We start from the raw sequence: 22,500 nt of genomic DNA on the forward strand, positions 1-22,500 counted from the left end.
ATATACATATACACACATATATACACATACACATATATATACATATATATATGCGCATATATACATACATATACACACATATATACACATATATATACAGATATATACATATATATAACCACATATATACATACATATACACACATATATACATACATATACACACATATATATATACATACATATACACACATATATATATATACATATATATACACACATATATATATACATATATATACACACATATATACATACATATACACACATATATACATATAGACACATATATACATACAGATATATACATACATATATATATACACACACATATACCTACACACACACATATATAGATATACATATATATACATACATATATGTATATACACACACACACATATATACATACACAGACACACACACACACACACATATATACACACGCTCGCGCACACCTCCTCGTTCTGTCTGTCCGTCTACCATTTTCCTTGACATAAACAACCACTGACAAAGGACGATGAGGAAATGGTAATTGTGATACGGAGACGGCGGCGGTGGTGAATGATGGCGATGGTGAAGGGTGGCGGTGAAGGAATTGTGTGGCAAGTGACAATGAGAATATATTGACGATGACGGTGGATGCTGGTGATGATGATGCTGACGGCGACGGAGTAGGGATTGAGGAATAATGGCGCCGGTGATTAAAGACTAATGACGACGATGATGATGGTGAGTGATGGTGGTGGAGGGAGAGAAAGATAAGACAGACAGACGAGGAATTAACGGCGATGGTGTGATGATGATGATGACTACGGCGATGGTGGGGGGGAGTGATGAAGACGGAGAGGTCGAGATGGTAATAACAATAACAAACGATGACGATGATGACGTCGATGGTAATGATGATGATGATGATGATGGTGGTGGTGGTGGTGATGATGATGGTGGTGGTGGTGGTGGCGGTGATGATGATGATGACGATGATGATGATGATGATGACGATGACGGTGGTAATGATGATGATGATGATGATGACGATGGTGTGATGACGGTGGTGGTGATGATGACGATGACGATGGCTGTGGTGGTGCTGACGGTGGTGATGGTAATGACGCCATCCTTACGTTTTCCATGACGCCATAGAGGAGGCGATGTGCCGAAACCTAACCATATGGTAAGTTCCGAGATGGACGACGGACGATCCATATGGAGAGACAGGGAGAGAGAGAGAGAAAGAGAGAGAGAGAAGGAGAGGGAGGGAGGGAGAGGAGCACCTGTGTCAATAGCTTCTGTTTACAGTACAGCAGGAAAACACGTATATGACCCTCCCCACAGACACATTACTATGTGTGTGTGTATATATACAGACATATACACGACATGTATGTATGTATGTATGTATGTATGTATGTATGTATGTATGCATACGAGTATTTACGTATGTATATACGCATGTGCATATATATGCACGTATGCATGAATGTATGTATATATATATATGTACATATGCATAAATGAATGTATGCACGCATAAATGTATATATGAACGAATGTATGCATGTATATATGTATGTACGTACGTATGTATGTGTATATGCATGTACGTATGGTATACATGTATGTATGTATATGTATGTATATATATACGTATGTATGTATATATTGTATGTAGTCAGTATGTTTATATGTATCTACATATTATGTATGTATATATGTATGCACGTATTGTATGTATGTATGTATGTATGTATGTATATGTATACTTATGTATGTACATATTATGTATGTATATATGAATGTACGTATGTATATATATACGAATGTATGTTATATATGAATGGCTGTATGCTACATCTGTACGTATGTTACAAAGGTATGCACGTATGTCTACCTGTATGCAAGTACCTACGTCCATGTAAGTGCAGGCATAATCCATCTTAGGTCTACAATTTGGTTCCATCACCTGCGACTTAACTCGGAAAACATTGTAACAAGGAAAAATAAAATCGTTCTATTTAAAAAATATTTTGACCCATATCTGTTTTAATAATTGGTTTCTAAGTATTGTCACGCATTTTATGTGATATTTTTCCTCTCCAAGACTGGTTTGTGTGTGTTTTTGATTTCTTTTATATTTTTTTTCATTGAATTTTATGCTTTTAAATGTGTTTGGTGAGACAGACCCAAAGTTGGAGAGATAAGCCGACTGAAGTTCAGGTTAATTGTGTTTCCATTTCTTTCTTTTAAAAACCCCCAACAAAAACGAAGTCAAATCGAAAAAGACGTAACGCGAAACGACCTAAGTTGAGGCATATATATATATACATACATACATATATCATCATCGTTTAACGTCCGTTCTCCATGCTAGCATGGGTTGGACGGTTCGACTGGGGATCTGGGAAGCCAGAAGGCTGCACCAGGCTCCAGTCTGATCTGGCAATGTTTCTACGGCTGGATGCCCTTCCTAACGCCAACCACTCCGTGATATATATATACATATATATATATATATACACATACATACATACATATACACACACATACATACATATATATACTCTTTTACGCTTTCACTTGTTTCAGTCATGTGACTGCGGCCATGCTGGAGCACCGCCTTTAGTCGAGCAAATCGACCCCAGGACTTATTCTTTGTAAGCCTAGTACTTATTCTATCGGTATCTTTTTGCCGAACCGCTAAGTTACGGGGGACGTAAACACACCAGCATCGGTCGTCAAGCGACGTCTCTTTAATTGAGTAAACTCCTATAGCCTGTTGCTCACTGTTAAATGCACTTTGTTCAAGGTCAGCTATTAAATGATGGCAAATTTTCACCAGATAGGCGCAGGAGTGGCTGTGTGGTAAGTAGCTTGCTAACCAACCACATGGTTCCGGGTTCAGTCCCACTGCGTGGCATCTTGGGCAAGTGTCTTCTACTATAGCCCCGGACCGACCAAAGCTTTGTGAGTGGATTTGGTAGACGGAAACTGAAAGAAGCCCATCGTATATATGTATATGTGTGTGTGTGTTTGTGTGTCTGTGTTTGTGCCCCTAGCATTGCTTGACAACCGATGCTGGTGTGTTTACGTCCCCGTCACTTAGCGGTTTGGCAAAACAGACCGATAGAATAAGTACTGGGCTTACAAAGAATAAGTCCCAGGGTCGATTTGCTTGACTAAAAGGCGATGCTCCAGCATGGCCGCAGTCAAATGACTGAAACAAGTAAAAGAGTAGAGTATATCGTTTATAGGAATTTTGTTCCCTTGTGTCCCCTATGTCCCCATCGTCACTACTCTCTTCATTTGTATCCGCATTTCACACCATCTCAGCAATTTCCCCATCACTCAAGGAACGCACAACAAGTGCATCGTTATCAATGCTTAGAATCTCCTTCAATGTCCGCTTCTTCAAGATCATTTACACTTCCGCATGATCAACTTACAAGTTTTCATATCATTTTCTCATTAATAACACGAAATCTTCCCAACTCATTATCTTTTGGATCGTTTCCAACAAACATCGTTATTGGCCAAATTCTGTGCCAGGTGTTTGTTACTAATTGATTTATCAACATCATTTTAAGCATTCGCAACTGAGTACATGGCATCCTTAACCCTTTTGATACCAACCCGGCTGAAACCGGCTCTGGCTCTTTAGTACAAATGTCTTGTTTCCATAAGTTTTGAATTAAAATCTTCCACCAAACCTTAGTCACAATTTATGTTCCTAACACTAGCTGAATGATAACTAAGTTGTTTTACTAAATTCTTTGTTATATTTAAAATAATTGGAAGAAACACAGAGCATCTCAACAGAAATACAGTAACGAAAGGGTTAACAGTTAACTCTTCCAGGTACTCTTGCAGACTTACACCTTTGTTGACTGCATCGAGCACACAGCCCTTAAAATAATTTTTATAGTGGCCCTTCATGGAGCGTAGAATTCATTGGTCACAAGGCTGTAAAACATGTCACATTGGCAGTCAAGCAACATTACTCTTCACTAGAAGTTCAGCAAAGGGATATGCAGAGCAGTTGTCCAAAGTCAATAGAATTTTACAGTTTTCTTCCAGTCCAGCTTGCCTGCGTGGAGGTGTGTGGTTTAGTGGTTATGGTGCCAGCATAAGGCGGCGAGCTGGCAGAAACGTTAGCACGCTGGGCGAAATGGCTGAGCGGTATTTCGTCTGCCGTTACGTTCTGAGTTCAAATTCCGCCGAGGTCGACTCTGCCTTTCATCCTTTCAGGGTCGGTAAATTAAGTACCAGTTACGCACTGGGGTCGATATAATCGACTTAATCCGTCTGTCTGTCCTTGTTTGTCTCCTCTGTGTTTAGCCCCTTGTGTGTAGTAAAGAAATAGGTTATGGTGCCAGCACTATGATCGTAAGATTGTGGTTTCAATTCCTGGACCGGGCGACGCGTTGTGTTCTTGAGCAAAATACTTCATTTTCACATTGCTCCAGTCCACTCAGCTGGTAAAAATGAGTAACGCTGCAATGGACTGGCATCCCATCCAGCTGGGGAACACAAATGCCATACAAACCGGGAAACCGGGCCCATGAGCCTGGCTAGGTTTTAAAAGGACGCATTTATTTATATATATATATATATGTGTGTGTGTGTGTGTGTGGAGGCGCGTGGCTTAGAGGTTTGGGTGTCAGCATCATGATCGTAAGATTGTGGTTTCGATTCCTGGACCGGGCGACGCGTTGTGTTCTTGAGCAAAACCCTTCATTTCACGTTGCTCCAGTCCACTCAGCTGGTAAAAATGAGTAACGCTGCGATGGACTGGCGTCCCGTCCGGCTGGGGAACACATACGCCACTGAAACTTCAGTAATTTGTCTTTCTGTTTCTTTAAGTCATACACAATACTAGTTCCAGTACTGTATTCTTCACCGAGCCACCACACGGTCACACCACCATCGAGTTTCTGTAGTAACCCCACTTTCTGCGTTGTTGATAACGGTGGTTTCCTTTTTGTTTTTCTCATTGCTATCCATTGGGTATCTCTCTCTCTTTACTCTTTTACTTGTTTCAGTCATTTGACTGCGGCTATGCTGGAGCACCACCTTTAGTCGAGCAACTCGACGCCCAGGACTTATTCTTTGTAAGCCCAGTACTTATTCTATCAGTCTCTTTTGCCGAACCGCTAAGTAACGGAGACATAAACACACCAGCATTGGTTGTCAAGCAATGCTAGGGGGACAAACACAGACACACAAACATATATACATATATACGATGGGCTTCTTTCAGTTTCCGTCTACCAAATCCACTCACAAGGCTTTGGTTGGCCCGAGGCTATAGTAGAAGACACTTGCCCAAGATGCCACGCAGTGGGACTGAACCCGGAACCAGGTGGTTGGTAAGCAAGCTACTTACCACACAGCCACTCCTGCAATTCTTTTTGACATTTCCAGGGTAAATTATATACAGAATCACAAGAAACAACATGAAAACAGCAAACAGCAATGGACATCTTTTCTCTACCAGTGCTGAGTCACACTTGATGCTTGGCACTATGTGGAAGCCGAAAGGCCTAGCATTGCCACGTCATACCTCAATGAGCCGAGTCATGGTGGTCAGCTCCAAGGATAATAAATTTGTACTCTACAAAAGTATAGACTAATCCATTAGGTTAATATGAAAATAATAAACGTCGCCCCTTTTCAAGCCTAGCCAGGCTCAAGGGCCCGGTTTCCCGGTTTCTGTGGCATCATATGTGTTCACCCCCAGCTGGATGGGACGCCAACCCATCACAGCGTTACTCAAGAAACAGGAAGAGAGAGTGAGAGAAAGTTGGGGCGAAAGAGTACAACAGGGGTCGCCACTACCCTCAGCATCAGTTGTCAAGCAAAGTTGGGGTGGGGGGGACAAACACAAACACATAAACACACATGCATATATATATATATACACATATATACGATGGGCTTCTTTCAGTTTCCGTCTACCAAATCTACTCACAAGGCTTTGGTCGGCCTGAGGCTATAGTAGAAGACACTTGCCCAAGGTGCCACGCAGTGAGACTGAACCCAGAGCCATGTGGTTGGTAAGCAGGCTACTTACCACACAGCCACTCCTACGCCTATATATATATATAAACACACACACACATACATATATATTTGATTTGCCTAATAGTGGTTTTATCTCTAATTTAATATAATATAATATATTTATACTATAAAATTGGATTTAATCCTAAATCTGATTTTTCTCTGTAAGTTTGGATTTATTCCCTAATATTTTATCATTATATATATATATATATATATATATATATACATATATACACACGTGTTTTTTTTTCACACCAAGGTGATAGTATCTTCCTAGTGTTGGTGGGGGTACATCCCTGTACCTTAGCAGTTAGGCCAACAGTACAAGTACAGGGGCTCAGTTTAGTTGACTAAAAACTCCCCAAGGCAGGGTCCCAGCTTGGCTGCAGTCCAATAACTGACCCAAGTAAAAGACAGAAGATAAAAGACCCTGCCATGACTTACACGAATGTATTATCGAAGCATTGTTTTACAACTGGATGCCTTTCCTGTTGCTAACCGTTGTTTTGGCCTGAGGCTATAGTAGAAGACACTTACCCATGGTGCTGCACAGCGGGACTGAACCCAGTGCCATGTGGTTGGGAAGCAAACTTCTTACCACACAGCCATGCCTGTGTCTATATATACACACACACATACATATATACATACATATTGTTCCTATTATGTTAAACTGTTGTATGTCCAAATTTGGCCAGATGTGTTTTTTTCAATATTTAATTTTGCTTACAATAGCCAGTTCTTTTGGTCAAACTATCGTATCTCCAGCTTCTTCAGATGCCAAGATATGAAAATTGTGAAAGTGTAGTACAACGGTTAAGCATTTTCCAAAAGTGTAGTAAGACCCATGTATGACAGTTTTGCCAAAATATTTCTGCCTGAAAATATCAGACATGAATGGAGTTATGGCTTTATGCACCCAACAAAGTATTATTGTTAAGCTGAAACTGTTACTTATGTAAAAAGAAATGGAATAGTTAAACTATTTTTCCTTTTTCCTGAAAAATTCAATGTTTTGGTCTTATGACACTTTTGCATAGTAGCAATGATATATATATATATATATATATATACTTTCTAATGCCAAATATGCCGAAAAATTGGACATATTGTCCATTAACCATGTAGTTTTGCTTCTTTCATGGGTATGAGTAAGTATCTCATTTATTTCTTTGCCACATGTATCACTGACGAAGAGAGGGCTCTTAGTAGCTAACTCTGAAATCGGTCCGATATGGTAATAATGGAATTTTTTAGAAATTTCTGTCGACCTTTATTCGAGTAGCGTGCGTATTGTGAAAAAACTATATGGTTAATGGACAATATGTCCAATTTTTCGGCATATTTGGCATTAGAATTTTTTTTCCCTTGCCCTCATTTATGAATTATATAAATTTAACCGTTAAAGGTATTTTTTAATATGCTGGCCATTGATAAAATTGTTTTCGAGAAAATATTTTTTTTCGAAAAGAATTTTATCCTCACATTTGATATATATATATATATATTAATCAAAATAAAAACATGATTCAAAGGATTTAGCGGTACATGTGTTTCGGGCCTTTATTAGACGGTTTTATAACAATGCATAACTGATGTAAATGTGTGTCTATGGCCTTCTTCAGCCGCGTACAATCACTGTTATAAAACCGTCTAATAAAGGCCCGAAACATATGTACCGCTAAATCCTTTGAATCATGTTTTTATTTTGATTAATATACTCTATCACCTACACCACTAAATGGTATATACAGGTGCTTACAACTATCAAGTATTCACCCTGAATTTTTGTGTTATTATATATATATATATATACATATCCATATTGTTGCTATTATGTTAAACTGTCTTATGTCCAAATTCAGCCAAATATGTTTTTTTTTCAATATTTATTTTTGCTTGCAATAACCGGTTTTCTTGGTCAAACTATTGTATCTCCGGCTGCTTCAGATGGCAAAATATCAAAAATTGTCAAAGTATCATACAACGGTTTTACTATGGAATGGTGAAACTATTTTTTTGTTTTCTGAAAGAAGCAATGTTTTGGACTTACAACACTTTTGCATAACAGCAACAATATATATATACATACATCTCACCCACAACCATCTGCTTAAAACCACAAACACCCTCTACAGATTCTTCCAGTTCCCTCTCAACTTCCCTTGCTTTCTCTAAATATCTCCTCTCACCAATCTGTGCTACTTATAATCCTCCAACCACACTATTCCTTCACCCTCTCCCTCTCTCTCTTGATTGTATCCTTCTCCCCACCATCTCCCTCCACAGGAATAGCCAAGTATTTCCTCTGTAGTAAGACAGTTATACCTGACCCTTGACCATACATCTGGTTCGCCAGACCTCAGTCAAATCGTCCAACCCATGCTAGCAGGGAAAGCGGACGTTAAACAATGATGATGATGATGTTGGGAGTCCCAAAATCTTTTAAGTGCTTAGGGCCTCTATGGGTCTTAATACGGTCCTGCTGGATCCCCGGTTTACTATTTGGCTTACATGGACCCCAGGCAAGTAGATTATCCAGTGGGGAAAAGATGTGGGAAGGGAAAAAAAATGACAACTTGAGCTGACCTTGGAATGATTTCAAGAGAAAAGAGGGAGCGATTTGGAAGCAAAGCAATTTTCTAGGTTAGTAACCTACCAGCTTTGTTCCACCCACCCCTTTACCACCTATGTTAAGCGTGTGGTCATGTGTGTGTGTGTGTATGTAAGCATGTATCATCATCATCATCATCGTTTAACATCCGTTTTCTGCGCTAGCACGGGTTGGACGGTTCGACCGGGGATCTGGGAAGCCAGAAGGCTGCACCAGGCTCAAGTCTTATCTGGCAGTGTTTCTACAGCTGGATGCCCTTCCTAACGCCAACCACTCCGTGAGTGTAGTGGGTGCTTTTTACGTGCCACCTGCACAGGTGCCAGGCGAGGCTGGCAACGGCCACGGTCGGATTGGTGTATTTTATGTGCCACCGGCACAGAAGCCAGTCGAGGCGGCGCTGGCATCGGCCATATGTATGTATATGTGTGTGAGTGTGTATATAACTTTCGATGGTCAAGCATGACCTTCGAACTCTTGGGCCTCACAGAGGCAATGACGAAAGACCGAGATCTCTGGAAATATGCTGTGACTGCAAAGACCCAACAAATAATGTGAGTTCGTGGCTGTTTCCTGCACCAGTTTCGCATAGCAGCCCCAAACCATCCAAAGTACCTTGGATCGCAGAACGACCTGCTGTGCTAACCTTGGATCGTAGAGTGACCCGCTGTTCTTGAGGATACCTGTTGAGTCAAGTATGTCAACACCAACATCAAAATACAAATCAAATGGAAATTGTAGTGAAGATACCAGTGCCGGTATCACGTAAAAAAGCCCCGTCTGAACGTGGCAGATGCCAACACCGCCTGACTGGTGTCTGTGTCAGTGACACGTAAAAGCACCAACTGGTCGGGTGTTTGCTAGTCTGCTCTGGCCCCTGCGCCAGTGGCACATAAAAAGCACCCACTACACTCTCGGAGTGGTTGGCATTAGGAAGGGCATCCAGCTGTAGAAACATTGCCAAATCAGACTGGAGCCTGGTGCAGCCTCCTGGCTTCCCAGACTCCAGTCAAACCGTCCAACCCATGCTAGCATGGAAAGCGGACGTTAAACGATGCTGCTGCTGCTGATGATGATATATATATATATATATATATACACTCACGGAGTGGTTGGCGTTAGGAAGGGCATCCAGACTGGAGCCTGGTGCAGCCTCCTGGCTTCCCAGACCACAGTCAAACCGTCCAACCCATGCTAGCATGGAAAACGGACGTTAAACGATGATGAAGAAGATGATGATGATGATTTGTCATTCACCACTGCTTGACAGCCGCTGCTGGTGAGTTTACGTTCCTTTAACTTAGCAGTTCAGCAAAAGATCCCAACAGGATAAGCATCAGGCTTAAAAAGAAAATCACTACAGGGTTGATTCATTCAACTAGAAGTTCTTGAAGGTGGTGCCCCAGCATGGCCATAGTCCAATGACTGAAACAAGATAAAAGACACACACACACTTCACTTGTTTCAATCAGTCGAATGCAGCCATACTGGCACACTGCCTTGAAGGGTTTATTTCGGTGACCCTCAACCCTTTTTTACTTGTGGACCCCTCTTTGATTCCTATTTCAGTCCACTGGACCCTCCTGGCTATTCAATGTTTTAAAAACTTCCGTTTAGATTTTTATAATTAAATATCATGAGTGAAGGGCTGTAGTTTAGTGCTTAGGGCATTTGGCTCACACATAGGCGCAGGAATGTCTGTGTGGTAAGTAGCTTGCTAACCAACCACATGGTTCCGGGTTCAGTCCCACTGCGTGGCATCTTGGGCAAGTGTCTTCTGCTATAGCCCCGGGCCGACCAATGCCTTGTGAGTGGATTTGGTAGACGGAAACTGAAAGAAGCCTGTCGTATATATGTATATATATATATAAGTCCGTCGTATATATATATATAAGTGTGTGTGAATATGTTTGTGTGTCTGTGTTTGTTCCCCTAGCATTGCTTGACAACCGATGCTGGTGTGTTTACGTCCCTGTAACTTAGCGGTTCGGCAAAAGAGACCGATAGAATAAGTACTGGGCTTACAAAGAATAAGTCCCGGGGTCGATTTGCTCGATTAAAGGCGGTGCTCCAGCACGGCCGCAGTCAAATGACTGAAACAAGTAAAAAGAGTAAAAAAAGAGAATTATAAGGTCGTGAGTTCAATTCCTGGCGATGCGTTGTGTCCTTGAGCAAGACACTTTATTTCACGCTGTCAAGCCAAATGTACCTGTGCTGGTGGCACGTGAAGAACATCTTATCTCTTTACTACCCACAAGGGGCTAAACACAGAGGGGACAAACAAGGAAAGACAAAGGGATTAAGTCGATTACATCAACCCCAATGCGTAACTGGTACTTAATTTATCGACCCCCGAAAGGATGAAAGGCAAAGTCGACCTCGGCGGAATTTGAACTTAGAACGTAAGGACAGACGAAATACCACGAAGCATTTCGCCCGGCGTGCTAACGTGTCTGCCAGCTCACCACTTTTAGTGGCTGAATATCTTTCAAGCGTTGGGCCTCATGGGGGCAAAGTGGGTGAGTTCCTTTTGAGCATTGGGCCTCATGGAGGCAATGACCAAGACCTTTGGCATTATGTCGTGCTTGAGAAGAAGGCCCATCAAGCTGAGCAAAATCACAGACATGGCAGATATCAGTGTCATGCAAATTGGCACCCCAGTGTCACACAAATGGCACCCATGCCAGTGGCATGCCAAAGCGTCGATCACACTGAATGGTTGGCGATAGGAAGGGCATCCAGCCGTAGAAAACCATGCTAAATCAGACTGGAGTCTGGTGCGGCTTTCCAGCGTGTCAGCCCAGTCAAACCGTCTGACCCATGCCGGCATGGACAACGGACGTTAAATGCTGATATATATATATATGTGTATGTCTGTCCCTTACCACCGATTTACAGCCGGCACTGGTTTGTTTACGACCCTGTAATGAAGCAGTTCGACGAAAGAGTATCCGACAAAATAAGTACGATGCTGCAAGGGAAAAAATATGTACAGGTGTCGATTCTTCGACTAAAACCATTGAAGACGGTGCCTCAGCATGGCCGGTTAGCTAATAACTGAGACAAGTACAACAGAAACACACACACATCATCAGGTGCAGGAGTGGCTGTGTGGTAAGTAGCTTGCTAACCAACCACATGGTTCCGGGTTCAGTCCCACTGCGTGGCATCTTGGGCAAGTGTCTTCTGCTATAGCCTTGGGCCGACCAATGCCTTGTGTGTGGATTTGGTAGACGGAAACTGAAAGAAGCCCGTCGTATATATGTATATATATATATATGTGTGTGTGTGTGTGTTTGTGTGTCTGTGTTTGTCCCCCTAGCATTGCTTGACAACCGATGCTGGCGTGTTAACGTCCCCGTCACTTAGCGGTTCGGCAAAACAGACCGATAGAATAAGTCCTGGGGTCGATTTGCTCGACTAAAGGCGGTGCTCCAGCATGGCCGCAGTCAAACGACTGAAACAAGTAATAGAGTAATATATATATATATATATATATATATATATCAGTTTAAGTGGAAAATAACAGTATATATTTAATATATATTATATGTATTAACGATTTTAGGAGGTATGGGGGGGGGACACGGGAAGGAGAGTTGTAGAGAAGCAACAGTTGGTGAGAGAGGAAGTGATGATATATATATATATATATATGTGTGTGTATATATATATATATATATATATATACACACATACAAATGATATTGATGAAGGGGAGGGAGTAGGTTTGAGAAAGAGGGGAAGAAAGAGTTGAGCAACAGTTGGTGAGAGAAGAGGAAGTGGTAGCGGTGAGAGGTGGTATATTATATAAACGATATTGGTGAAGGAGAGAGAATAAGGTTGACGGAAAGAGAGAGAGAGAGAGAGGGGGGGAGAGAGCGGGACAGAAGTAATAGTTGGTAAGAGGGGAGGAGGTGATACATTATATAAATGATATTGATGAAGGGGAGGGAGAGAGTGAGTGAGTGAGGGGGAAGGTGAAAGTGTAGAGACGAAGTAGAGTTGGAGGGCGAGGAGGTATAGAGAGAGGGAGAATAACACGTCCAGGAGAGGGGGAAGAGAGAATAAGAGTGTGTGTGAGAAAGAGAGAAGACACAGTAAGACGTCTAGAGGGAGAGAGGGTAGAAAGAAACAAAGAGCATGTCAGAGGGATAGAAAGACATTAAGACGTCCAGAGAGAGAGAGAGAGAGAGAGAGAGAGAGAGAGAGGGAGGGAGGTGGAAAATGAGAGTGAAAGAAAAAGTGTGAAAGGGTGAGGGAGGGAAAGAGAAGATACACTATAAGATGTGTGAGAGAGGGAGAGAGAAAGGTAAGGGAGACTAAAAGAGTGTGAGTGAAGGAGAGGCAAAGAGAAAACCCGCCGACCCGTTGAAATGGGTTGGGCACATTGGTACACCTTGACACAGAGAGCCTGTATATACACCCAGATATACATACATGAATGTGTGCACACACACATCGACGAAGACACACGGTATAACAGTTTTAGGTACATACATATATAATAAACACACATACACACACACAGCCCACACATTTATACACACTCACACTCAAGTATGTCTGCCATATATACATACATACACTGACACACATATATATATATATACACCCACACCAATATATATATATATATATTTCTTTATTGCCCACAAAGGGGCTAAACATAGAGGGGATAAACAAGGACAGGCAAAGGGATTAAGTCGATTACAATCGATCCGACCCCAGTGCGAAACTGGTACTTTATTTATCGACCCCGAAAGGACGAAAGGTAACGTCGACCTCGGCGGAATTTGAACTCAGAACGTAACGACATATATATATATATATATATACACATGTATATATATATACACATGTATATATATATATATACACATGTATATATATACACATGTATATATATATATATATATATATATATATATATATACACGTATATATATATATATACACGTATATATATATATATACACGTATATATATATATATACACATGTATATATATATATATATATATACACATGTATATATACAGACACACACATGCATAAGTATAAATCTTAATTACGATCGTAAAAAAGCTCTCAAGAAAGCTGAATAGCAGAAGGTTTTCAAAGAAACCTCCATTTAAGTGTTTAGGCCCTTAACTTCTTACATTCTAACGGGGGTCGGGCCCTCTGCTGACACTTTTTAGCCCCTTGGATATCGAAGACTTGAGCAATTAAACCGCTCGGAGATTTCCTCTCCATATACAGCGTACGCATATATATACATATATATATATCTCTGTAGGGCATCGAGTGTTTGACAGCATGGGTGACTTTGTCAATAGCGAAACTAAAACACTAGACACCTGTTGGTTTTATTTACGCCCAGGTTAGTTCTCATAGACAGGTTAGTAAGCAAAGGAGGGAATCCAACCGTGGCTATCCCATCTATTGAGGAGTATATATGAGGGCGGCGGTTTTAATGCGTACTTTTCGATATTTAAAAACACAATGTGATTTTGATGGGAATTCAGCTGTTATTTCTAGTATATTGAACGACTAGGTGCAGAATCGCCCAGACTGACTGTGTCGATATGTGTGTGTGTGTATGTGTACACACACACACACACACACATATATATATATATATATATATATATATATATATATATATATATATATATATATATGCGCGTGTGTATGCAAGCATGATAGAGAGGGCACCTGTTTGCATATAACATTTAAACATAGCAGATATCTGTAAACACACAGGTCTTTACAAATATATACAAATACATATGAATATATACACACACATATATATTATATATACACATATATGTATACATACATATGTACATAAATAAATATAGACATACATGCACACACTGAAACAAATATTATATATAAACAGAGATAAATAAAGAAAAATTATACACACACACACACATACGTATATATATATATATATATATATATATATATATACACGTACACATAGTTATATAAGTGATCGCAGCAATATAAATGCAAGAAGGAAATACAACGTGTACAGTGATTATACATATATATATATATATATATATATACACACACGCAGTTTTTTGAAAAAGATACACAATATTTCCATAACTCTAAGTTTCACGCTGAGAGACCATTCATCAGATGGTTGCCATTCGAGTGTATGTGTGTATATATAGGTAATATATACATATATATTTACATGCATTATATATGTGTACAGATGTTTGTATTAACGTGTATATATATGTAGAATATATGATATAAATATATGCATGTTTATATATCTGCATATATATATGTATTAGCATATACATATGTATAGAGAGAACAGTCGTCATATAAGTATAAACACACACACATATATATATATATATATACATACATATATATATATATATACATATATATATATATATATATATATATATACACATATATATATATATATATATATATATATATATACACATATATATATATATAAAGATATATATATATATACATACATATATATATGTATGTATAAACATATATATATATTGGTAGGAATGGTAAGACGACAAAAGAATGAAAGAGATCTTGATATTATGTAAATAAAGGAATTTATCTGTAAATTTACACACACACACACACACACACATATATATATATGCTATATAAATATGTATGCCTACATGTGTTTATATATATATATATACACACACACACATATATATATATATACATACGCTCACACATTTGCACCTATCTCTGTATATAGATGCACATATCTTTGTATATGTCGGTACATATAGTGTGTGTGTGTGTGTATGTGTGTATGTATATATAAATACACACACACACACACGTATATGTATATATATACCCATATATACACCCAGTAACTGTCACCATCTGACACATATGGTGCCGACTTCCTCTCCATACGATACCAAAACACTTTTGTTGCGCCAAACTTTCCTCCTAATCCGATGATTACCTGAATAAATTAACCGCACAAACGATCAACACAGAAAGAAAGAAAGAAGAAATCACAAAACAGATCATAAAATCGCTCCGGAATTAATTGTTTCCATCGACATTTTTTTCAAATATAAACACAGCTGTGTGTTTCGAAAAGGTGAAGGAAGAGAAAAATCTGTGAGACTCACCTCCTTTTTGACCGCTCTTAGCAGTTTCTGCCGGGTCTCTGCTTCTGAAATGAGAAAACGAAGATGTTTTAATGAAACTCGGGGTCCGATTGTGCATTCGGAAAGGCAAAAACAATCGGTAAAAGCTCGTCAAATGGAGTAAAATCGCAAATATCAATGGGAGACATATTACCAGCTCCTGTCATATTTTCATTCTTCGTGCAAAACCCGGTGCCGCATGACGACGCTCGCAGTTTATATAGCCGAGATCGACGTGCGCCCGAGAGAAAATAGTCCAATGTTGTTTTAGTGATTTTTGTCGAGAATTAATCATAAATAAACGTTATTGCTTCTTGCGTTTTATTTTTATTATAAATATTTAGTGGAGTTTCAGGATTTAAAAAATTTTTCTGGTGTTTTATTCTTCGATTAGATTAATGTATTTGTAATCCGGTCTGTATTCGTGCGAGGCACTGAGATATGATAATCAGATAATTATGCCTTCCTTTTCTAGGTTGGATGAATACTTTTTATGGTGGAGTCACAAAAGTCGTTGAACCAAATATTTTTTACCGCAAAGTCTATTTATATTTGATAAAACTTTATTCAAATAATACATTTTTTATATATTTTAATTCCCGTTTTCATTAACAATAAACAAACGGTCGTTCCTCAATAGCAGACGACACGCTTCGTTGTTTTAAAAGTGATTAGGGTTATGAAAGTTTTGACAATTTGCAAATCACGCAAAAAATTCATTAACCTAATTATAACTCAATAATTAAACAATCAATTAGAGAAAAACACTAAAAAAAATTAATTTATATTTCTAAAACAAAAAAAATATAGACGAAGGTTAATATTTTTTTTTTTGCAAAAAAACATACAAAAGTCACTAGAGTTATTATTACGCAATAATTAAATAATTAATTCGAGAAATCCCTTATAAAGTTTTAATTAATGTTTTTAAAATAAAAAGACAAAGTTTAAATGTTTTTTAATTAATTTATTCCGATGTGTGGGGGGAGAAGGATCAGAAGTGAATGAGATCTGAAGTAATTAGGGGGTGAGGGGGGGGGGAAGAGAAAGCAATCCCGCAGAGAATGAAACAATTATGGCAGCTCATTTGACTACTGGAAAGGTAAACTTGGGTTTACTCCGCGATTCCTATCGCCGGGAATTCATCGAATGCCTAGATCGATGTCCTGGGACGAAGGTAAGTCATTAATCTTTAAAATCCACCGCCGGAACAAGGTAACACGGCATTTATAAGGGTATAAAGCGGCCACAGGGTTTCAAAGCGGTCGTCGCATCGAAGCGATACAAGGAGGGGTGTGTAACGCTTTTGTCTTGTTATTGTGAAAATTATATCAGATTCTGTGTTTTTGATATAATTAACACATGCGACCTGATCTAAAGATCTGAAACTGTGCACGATCGCTTGTTGACCTGTTGAAAATAGCAGCCAAATCCCTCGTCTTGAAATAATATTCTCTGCTATAGGCACAAGGCCTGAAATTTTGGGAAAGATGGATATAAGTCGATCGCGTCGACCCCCAGTACTTGACTGGTACTTAATTTATCGACCCTGAAGGGATTAAAGGGCAAAGTCGACCTCGGAGGAATTTCAGTAATAATAATAATATTATTATTATTATTATTATTATTAATAATAATAATGATAAAGAAAACAAACAATTGTAGTCACGAGTTTGTGTTTGCAAATAGATCCGTTTACCAAATAATTCTAGGAATTGAGCAGAAGGAATTCGCTGTTACCAAGAAGTAAATAGGATGCGGATATTAGGAGTTCAGGTCATCTTTTGTTTCGTTTATTAGACTGAACAATAGATATTTTATTCGTTATTTAGACTGAGCTATATATATATTATATATATATATATATATTATATATATATATATATATATATATATATTACTCTTTTGCTTCTTTTACTTGTTTCGGTCATTTGGCTGGCTGTGGCCATGCTGGAGCACCGCCTTTAGTCGAAGAAATCGACCCCAGGACTTATTCTGTCGGTCTCTTTTGCCGAACCGCTAAGTGACGGGGACGTAAACACACCAGCATCGGTTGTCAAGCTATGTTGTGGAACAAACACAGACACACACACATACACACATATACGATGGGCTTCTTTCAGTTTCCGTCTACCAAATCCACTCACAAGGCTTTGATCACTCTGAGGCTATGGTAGAAGACACTTGCTCAAGATGCCACGCAGTGGGACTGAACCCGGAACCATGTGGTTGGGACGCAAGCATCTTCCCACACAACCATGCCTGCACCTCTCATTTCATTTAAACAACCATTACTCGTTTTTTATCAATATAATTAACTAAAATTTAGTATGTTGATTACATTACATCACCCCCCCCCCCTAAACCCTAACAACCACTTCAACATGCTCAGTGCCCCCTTAGGGGCAGTGCTGCCCACAATGAGAACCTCTGATGCAGACCTCCTTTTTTTGTTCATATTCCATATTTTGTTTCCCTAATTTGTTTTCTCATATTTTTACAGGATTTAATATGGGATGAAGGCCTTACTGGCCCTTTTGGGCTTATAGCGCAGTACACCTTACTGAAGGTCAGATCATTTTCTGTTTTTCAATTTTTTATTCTATTTTACTCATTTATTTGTTTTGGGCTTTTGAATGCGGCCATGCTGGAGCACAGCCTTAAATTGTTTTTTAGTCGAAGAAATCGACCCCAGGACTTATTCTTTGTAAGCCTTGTACAGAGATTGATACCTTGCAGTACAAGTTTGGTTCGTTCCATGACCGAGATCGTCCGGATACTTTTTGATCACATCTTGTACACTTTACCCTTTCATACAACCCCGAAATAAATGCACTGATAGACAGACAGACAGATAAATAAATAATAATAATGAAATTATTGTATGCAGAGCTCAGGTGCATCACAACTTGTCAGAGTATATGCAGTAATGTAGAAATGTCTGGAAAGCAAACAATGCATGAGTCAGATACATGCTTGTGTGTGTATGGAGGGGAGAAAATCAGGTGTAGAGTTGGCGAATCTCAGAAAGCATGGAGATAGAGAAAAAGAGAGATAGACAGATAAATAAATAGACGGACAGATAGAGGGATAAGTATTCAGAATGGTAGATACATAGATAGACAGACAGACACATAGATTGAGAGAGAGATAATCTCATAGACAGATATATATATAGAGAGATAGGCAGATAGTCACATAAACAGCCATGTGCTTTCACACACACACATATATATATTTCATCCTCATCATCATCGTTTAATGTCCACATTCCATGCTGGTATGGGTTAGACGGTTTGACTGAGGACTGGCAAGCCAGGAGGTTGCACCAGGCTCCAATCTGATCTGGCAAGGTTTCTACAGCTGGATGCCCTTCCTAATGCCAACCACTCCGAGAGTGTAGTGGGTGCTTTTTACATGCCACTGGCATGGGGGCCAGTCATGCAGCACTGGCATCGACCACGCTTGAATGGTGCTTTTTACATGCCACTGGCACGGGAGCCAGTTGGGTGGCACTGGTAAGACCACACTCGAATGGTGCATTTTTTTTATATATAGATAGATAGACAGACAGATAGACACATGGGTAGATAGACAAACAGACAGATAGAGAGAGAGAGAGAGATAGACTGATAGTCATATGAAAAGAGTGAGAGTCGGGTAGGTTAGACAGACAGGTGTATAGATAGATATGTTTCTTTATTAGCCACACAGGGCTGCACACAGACAGGACAAAATTACATGGTAGAGCTTTTCTTTTGGGGGTAAAAGCAGGGGGTTTGGTTTTCGATCAAAAGGGATCGTAAATGGAAAGAAAGAGGACAAAATAAGGGGGGGGTATAATAAAAAAAAAAAGTTGGGGGAAGAAAAAAAATTTGATCAATAGGGATCGTTATCACAGAAAGATAGATCGATCAATTGATAGACAGACAGACAGACAAACAGATAGACAGACAGAGAGATAAATAGATAGACAGGTGGACAGTTAGAGAGATAATCAAACAGGTATCAATTATTTCCTGCACTATACTCTATTTTCACAATTTTAATATCTTTTCATAGAATTAATTATTCTTTTCTCCAATCAGGACCACGATGTCGTTAAGATGAATCTTCTTCGATTGATGATGCTGCCACCAACAAGCTCCCAGGCTGTGGTTTTCATTGTACGACCCAAGTTGGAATTAATGGAACAAGTCGCTCAGACACTCATTCAGTGAGGGGCCCTTTTTTTTTTCCTTCTTCTTCTTCTTCTTCTTCTTCTTAGAAAATAAATCTTTGACCTTTTAGCATTCAGGTCACTCTGTCATTTTAGTTTTGAATTTATCATGCATTGTCTTGTAATTTTGAGATTGCATTGGTGTCATTACCATCATCATCATCGTCATCATCATACATCCACTTTCCATGCTGGCATGGGTTGGACAGTTTGACTGGAAACTGGTAAGTCAGGGAGTTGCACCAGGTTCCACTCAGATTTGGCTTGGTTTCTGCAGCTGGATGCCCTTCCTAACGCCAACCACTTTACAGGATGTACTGTCTGTTATATATATATATATATATATATGTGTGTGTGTGGAGGTGCGTGGCATAGTGGTTAGGGTGTCAGCATCATGATCGTAAGATTGTGGTTTCGATTCCTGGACCGGGTGACGTGTTGTGTTCTTGAGCAAAACACTTCATTTCACGTTGCTCCAGTCCACTCAGCTGGCAAAAATGAGTAACGCTGCGATGGACTGGCATCCCATCCAGCTGGGGAACACATACGCCATTGAAACCGGGAAACCGGGCCCATGAGCCTGGCTAGGCTTTAAAAGGGCGCATTTATTTATATATATATATATATATATATATCATCATCATCACCATTTAACGTCTGCTTTCCATGCTGGCATGGGTTAGATGGTTTGACTAGAACAATTGAACTGGAGAGCTGTACCAGGTTCCAGTCTGATTGGCATGGTTTTTTATCACTGGATGCCCTTCCTAACACCACTCACTCCGTGCCACTATCAGTGTCTTTTGCCCAACTGCTAAGTTACAGGAACATTAACACCTTGACACCAGTTGCCAAGTGGTAGAAGGAAACAACACAGACACAAACACATACGATGAGCTTCTTTTAGTTTCTGTCTACTAAATCCACTCAAGGCTTTGATCAGCCCAAATCTATAATATAAGACACTTGCTCAAGGTGCCACGTAGTGGGACTGAACCCGCAACCATATGGTTGGGAAGCACACTTCTTACCACATAGCCATACCTGTACCTGAAATTCAGATGTTCCATGCCCCCCCCCCCTGCTATATAATTTACTTATTTTTGTCTTTCCAAATTTTTTCCCAGGGAGGATCAGAAAGGAGGATTCCACAAGGAGTTTAACCTGATTTTCGTGCCCCGGAAAAGTTTGCTGTGTGAGAAGAAACTAAAGGTAAGAATGGTTGTGAATCGTCTCAGAATTGGGCCCCTGTGTCTAACTGTACCCTCCACCTGGGCCCCCGAGCCAAAAAATAAATAAATAGACAACTCAAGAGTAATTATTACAAGCAGCTAATGGACATCATCGTTTAATGTTCGCTTTCCATGGACGATTTGACCGGGGTCTGGCGAACAGATGGCTGCACCAGGCTCCAATCTGATCTGTCAGAGTTTCTACAGCTTGATGTCCTTCCTAACGCCAACCACTCCGAGAGTTTAGTGGGTGCTTTTACGTGCCACCGGCATGAGGGCCAGTCAGGCGGTACTGGCAACGGCCACACTCAAAATGGTGCTTTTTTATGTGCCACCTGCACAGGAGCCAGTCCAGCGGCACTGGCAACGACCTCACTCGAATGTTTTTTCACGTGCCACCAGCACAAGTGCCAGTAAGGTGACACAGGTAACGATCACTCTCGAATGGTGTCTTTAACGTGTAGTATCTCATCAATTTCACCATTACCATCACCACCACCACCATCAATATAACTGTTTCCATAATTCTGTGATTCTATTATTTTTCTCCAGAAAATGGGAGTCTTCGAAACCTTCTCCAATATCGAAGAATTCAACTTGGAACTAATCCCATTCGATTATGATTTACTTTCCATGGAAATGGATTCAGCTTTCAGGGTCAGTACTGCAGTTGTTCTTGTTGTTGTCATTGTTAATTGTTACGCTCTCTTCGGATATTGAGTCCTTTTAATTTATTTTCCTTGGAACATTAATAATACTGCTTTATATGAAGAACTATATTTCTATTCATCTGTGTGCCTTTTTACATATTTATCTGTCTCTCTATTATATACTCTTTACTCTCTTTTACTCTTTTACTTGTTTCAGTCATTTGACTGCGGCCATGCTGGAGCACCACCTTTAGTCGAGCAACTCGACCCCGGGACTTATTCTTTTATAAGCCCAGTACTTACTCTATCGGTCTCTTTTGCCGAACCGCTAAGTGACGGGGACATAAACAAACCAGCATCGGTTGTCAAGCAATGCTAGGGGGACAAACACAGACACACAAACACACACGCACACACACCACACACACACACACACACACACACACACATATATATATACGATGGGCTTCTTTCAGTTTCCGCCTACCAAATCCACTCACAAGGCATTGGTCGGCCCGAGGCTATAGTAGCAGACA

At 39.8% G+C, this 22,500-nt stretch overlaps 2 protein-coding genes across 9 annotated transcripts in view; one reads left to right on the forward strand and one right to left on the reverse strand.

Moving 5' to 3' along the window:
* Nucleotides 1–16,050, reverse strand: part of LOC115226211 (small G protein signaling modulator 1-like) — a 107,301-nt gene extending 91,251 nt beyond the window's left edge. For all 8 annotated transcript variants that reach the window (XM_036514840.1, XM_036514842.1, XM_036514841.1 and 5 more), the window contains exons 1-2: nucleotides 16,018–16,050; nucleotides 15,846–15,889 (exon numbers count right to left, since the gene is read on the reverse strand). In XM_036514840.1, the coding sequence (XP_036370733.1) occupies nucleotides 15,846–15,889; nucleotides 16,018–16,030 (57 nt within the window). In that variant the 5' untranslated portion in view covers nucleotides 16,031–16,050. The remainder of the gene's footprint in view (nucleotides 1–15,845; nucleotides 15,890–16,017) is intronic.
* An 857-nt stretch (nucleotides 16,051–16,907) lies between these two features.
* LOC115226094 (vacuolar protein sorting-associated protein 33A) overlaps nucleotides 16,908–22,500 on the forward strand; it is an 18,965-nt gene continuing 13,372 nt past the window's right edge. The window contains exons 1-5 of the mRNA XM_029797074.2: nucleotides 16,908–17,040; nucleotides 18,367–18,432; nucleotides 19,952–20,079; nucleotides 21,210–21,294; nucleotides 21,867–21,971. Of these exons, the coding sequence (XP_029652934.1) occupies nucleotides 16,939–17,040; nucleotides 18,367–18,432; nucleotides 19,952–20,079; nucleotides 21,210–21,294; nucleotides 21,867–21,971 (486 nt within the window). The 5' untranslated portion in view covers nucleotides 16,908–16,938. The remainder of the gene's footprint in view (nucleotides 17,041–18,366; nucleotides 18,433–19,951; nucleotides 20,080–21,209; nucleotides 21,295–21,866; nucleotides 21,972–22,500) is intronic.

This window comes from Octopus sinensis, linkage group LG29 (assembly GCF_006345805.1).
Source record: "Octopus sinensis linkage group LG29, ASM634580v1, whole genome shotgun sequence".
Lineage (NCBI taxonomy): Eukaryota > Metazoa > Mollusca > Cephalopoda > Octopoda > Octopodidae > Octopus > Octopus sinensis.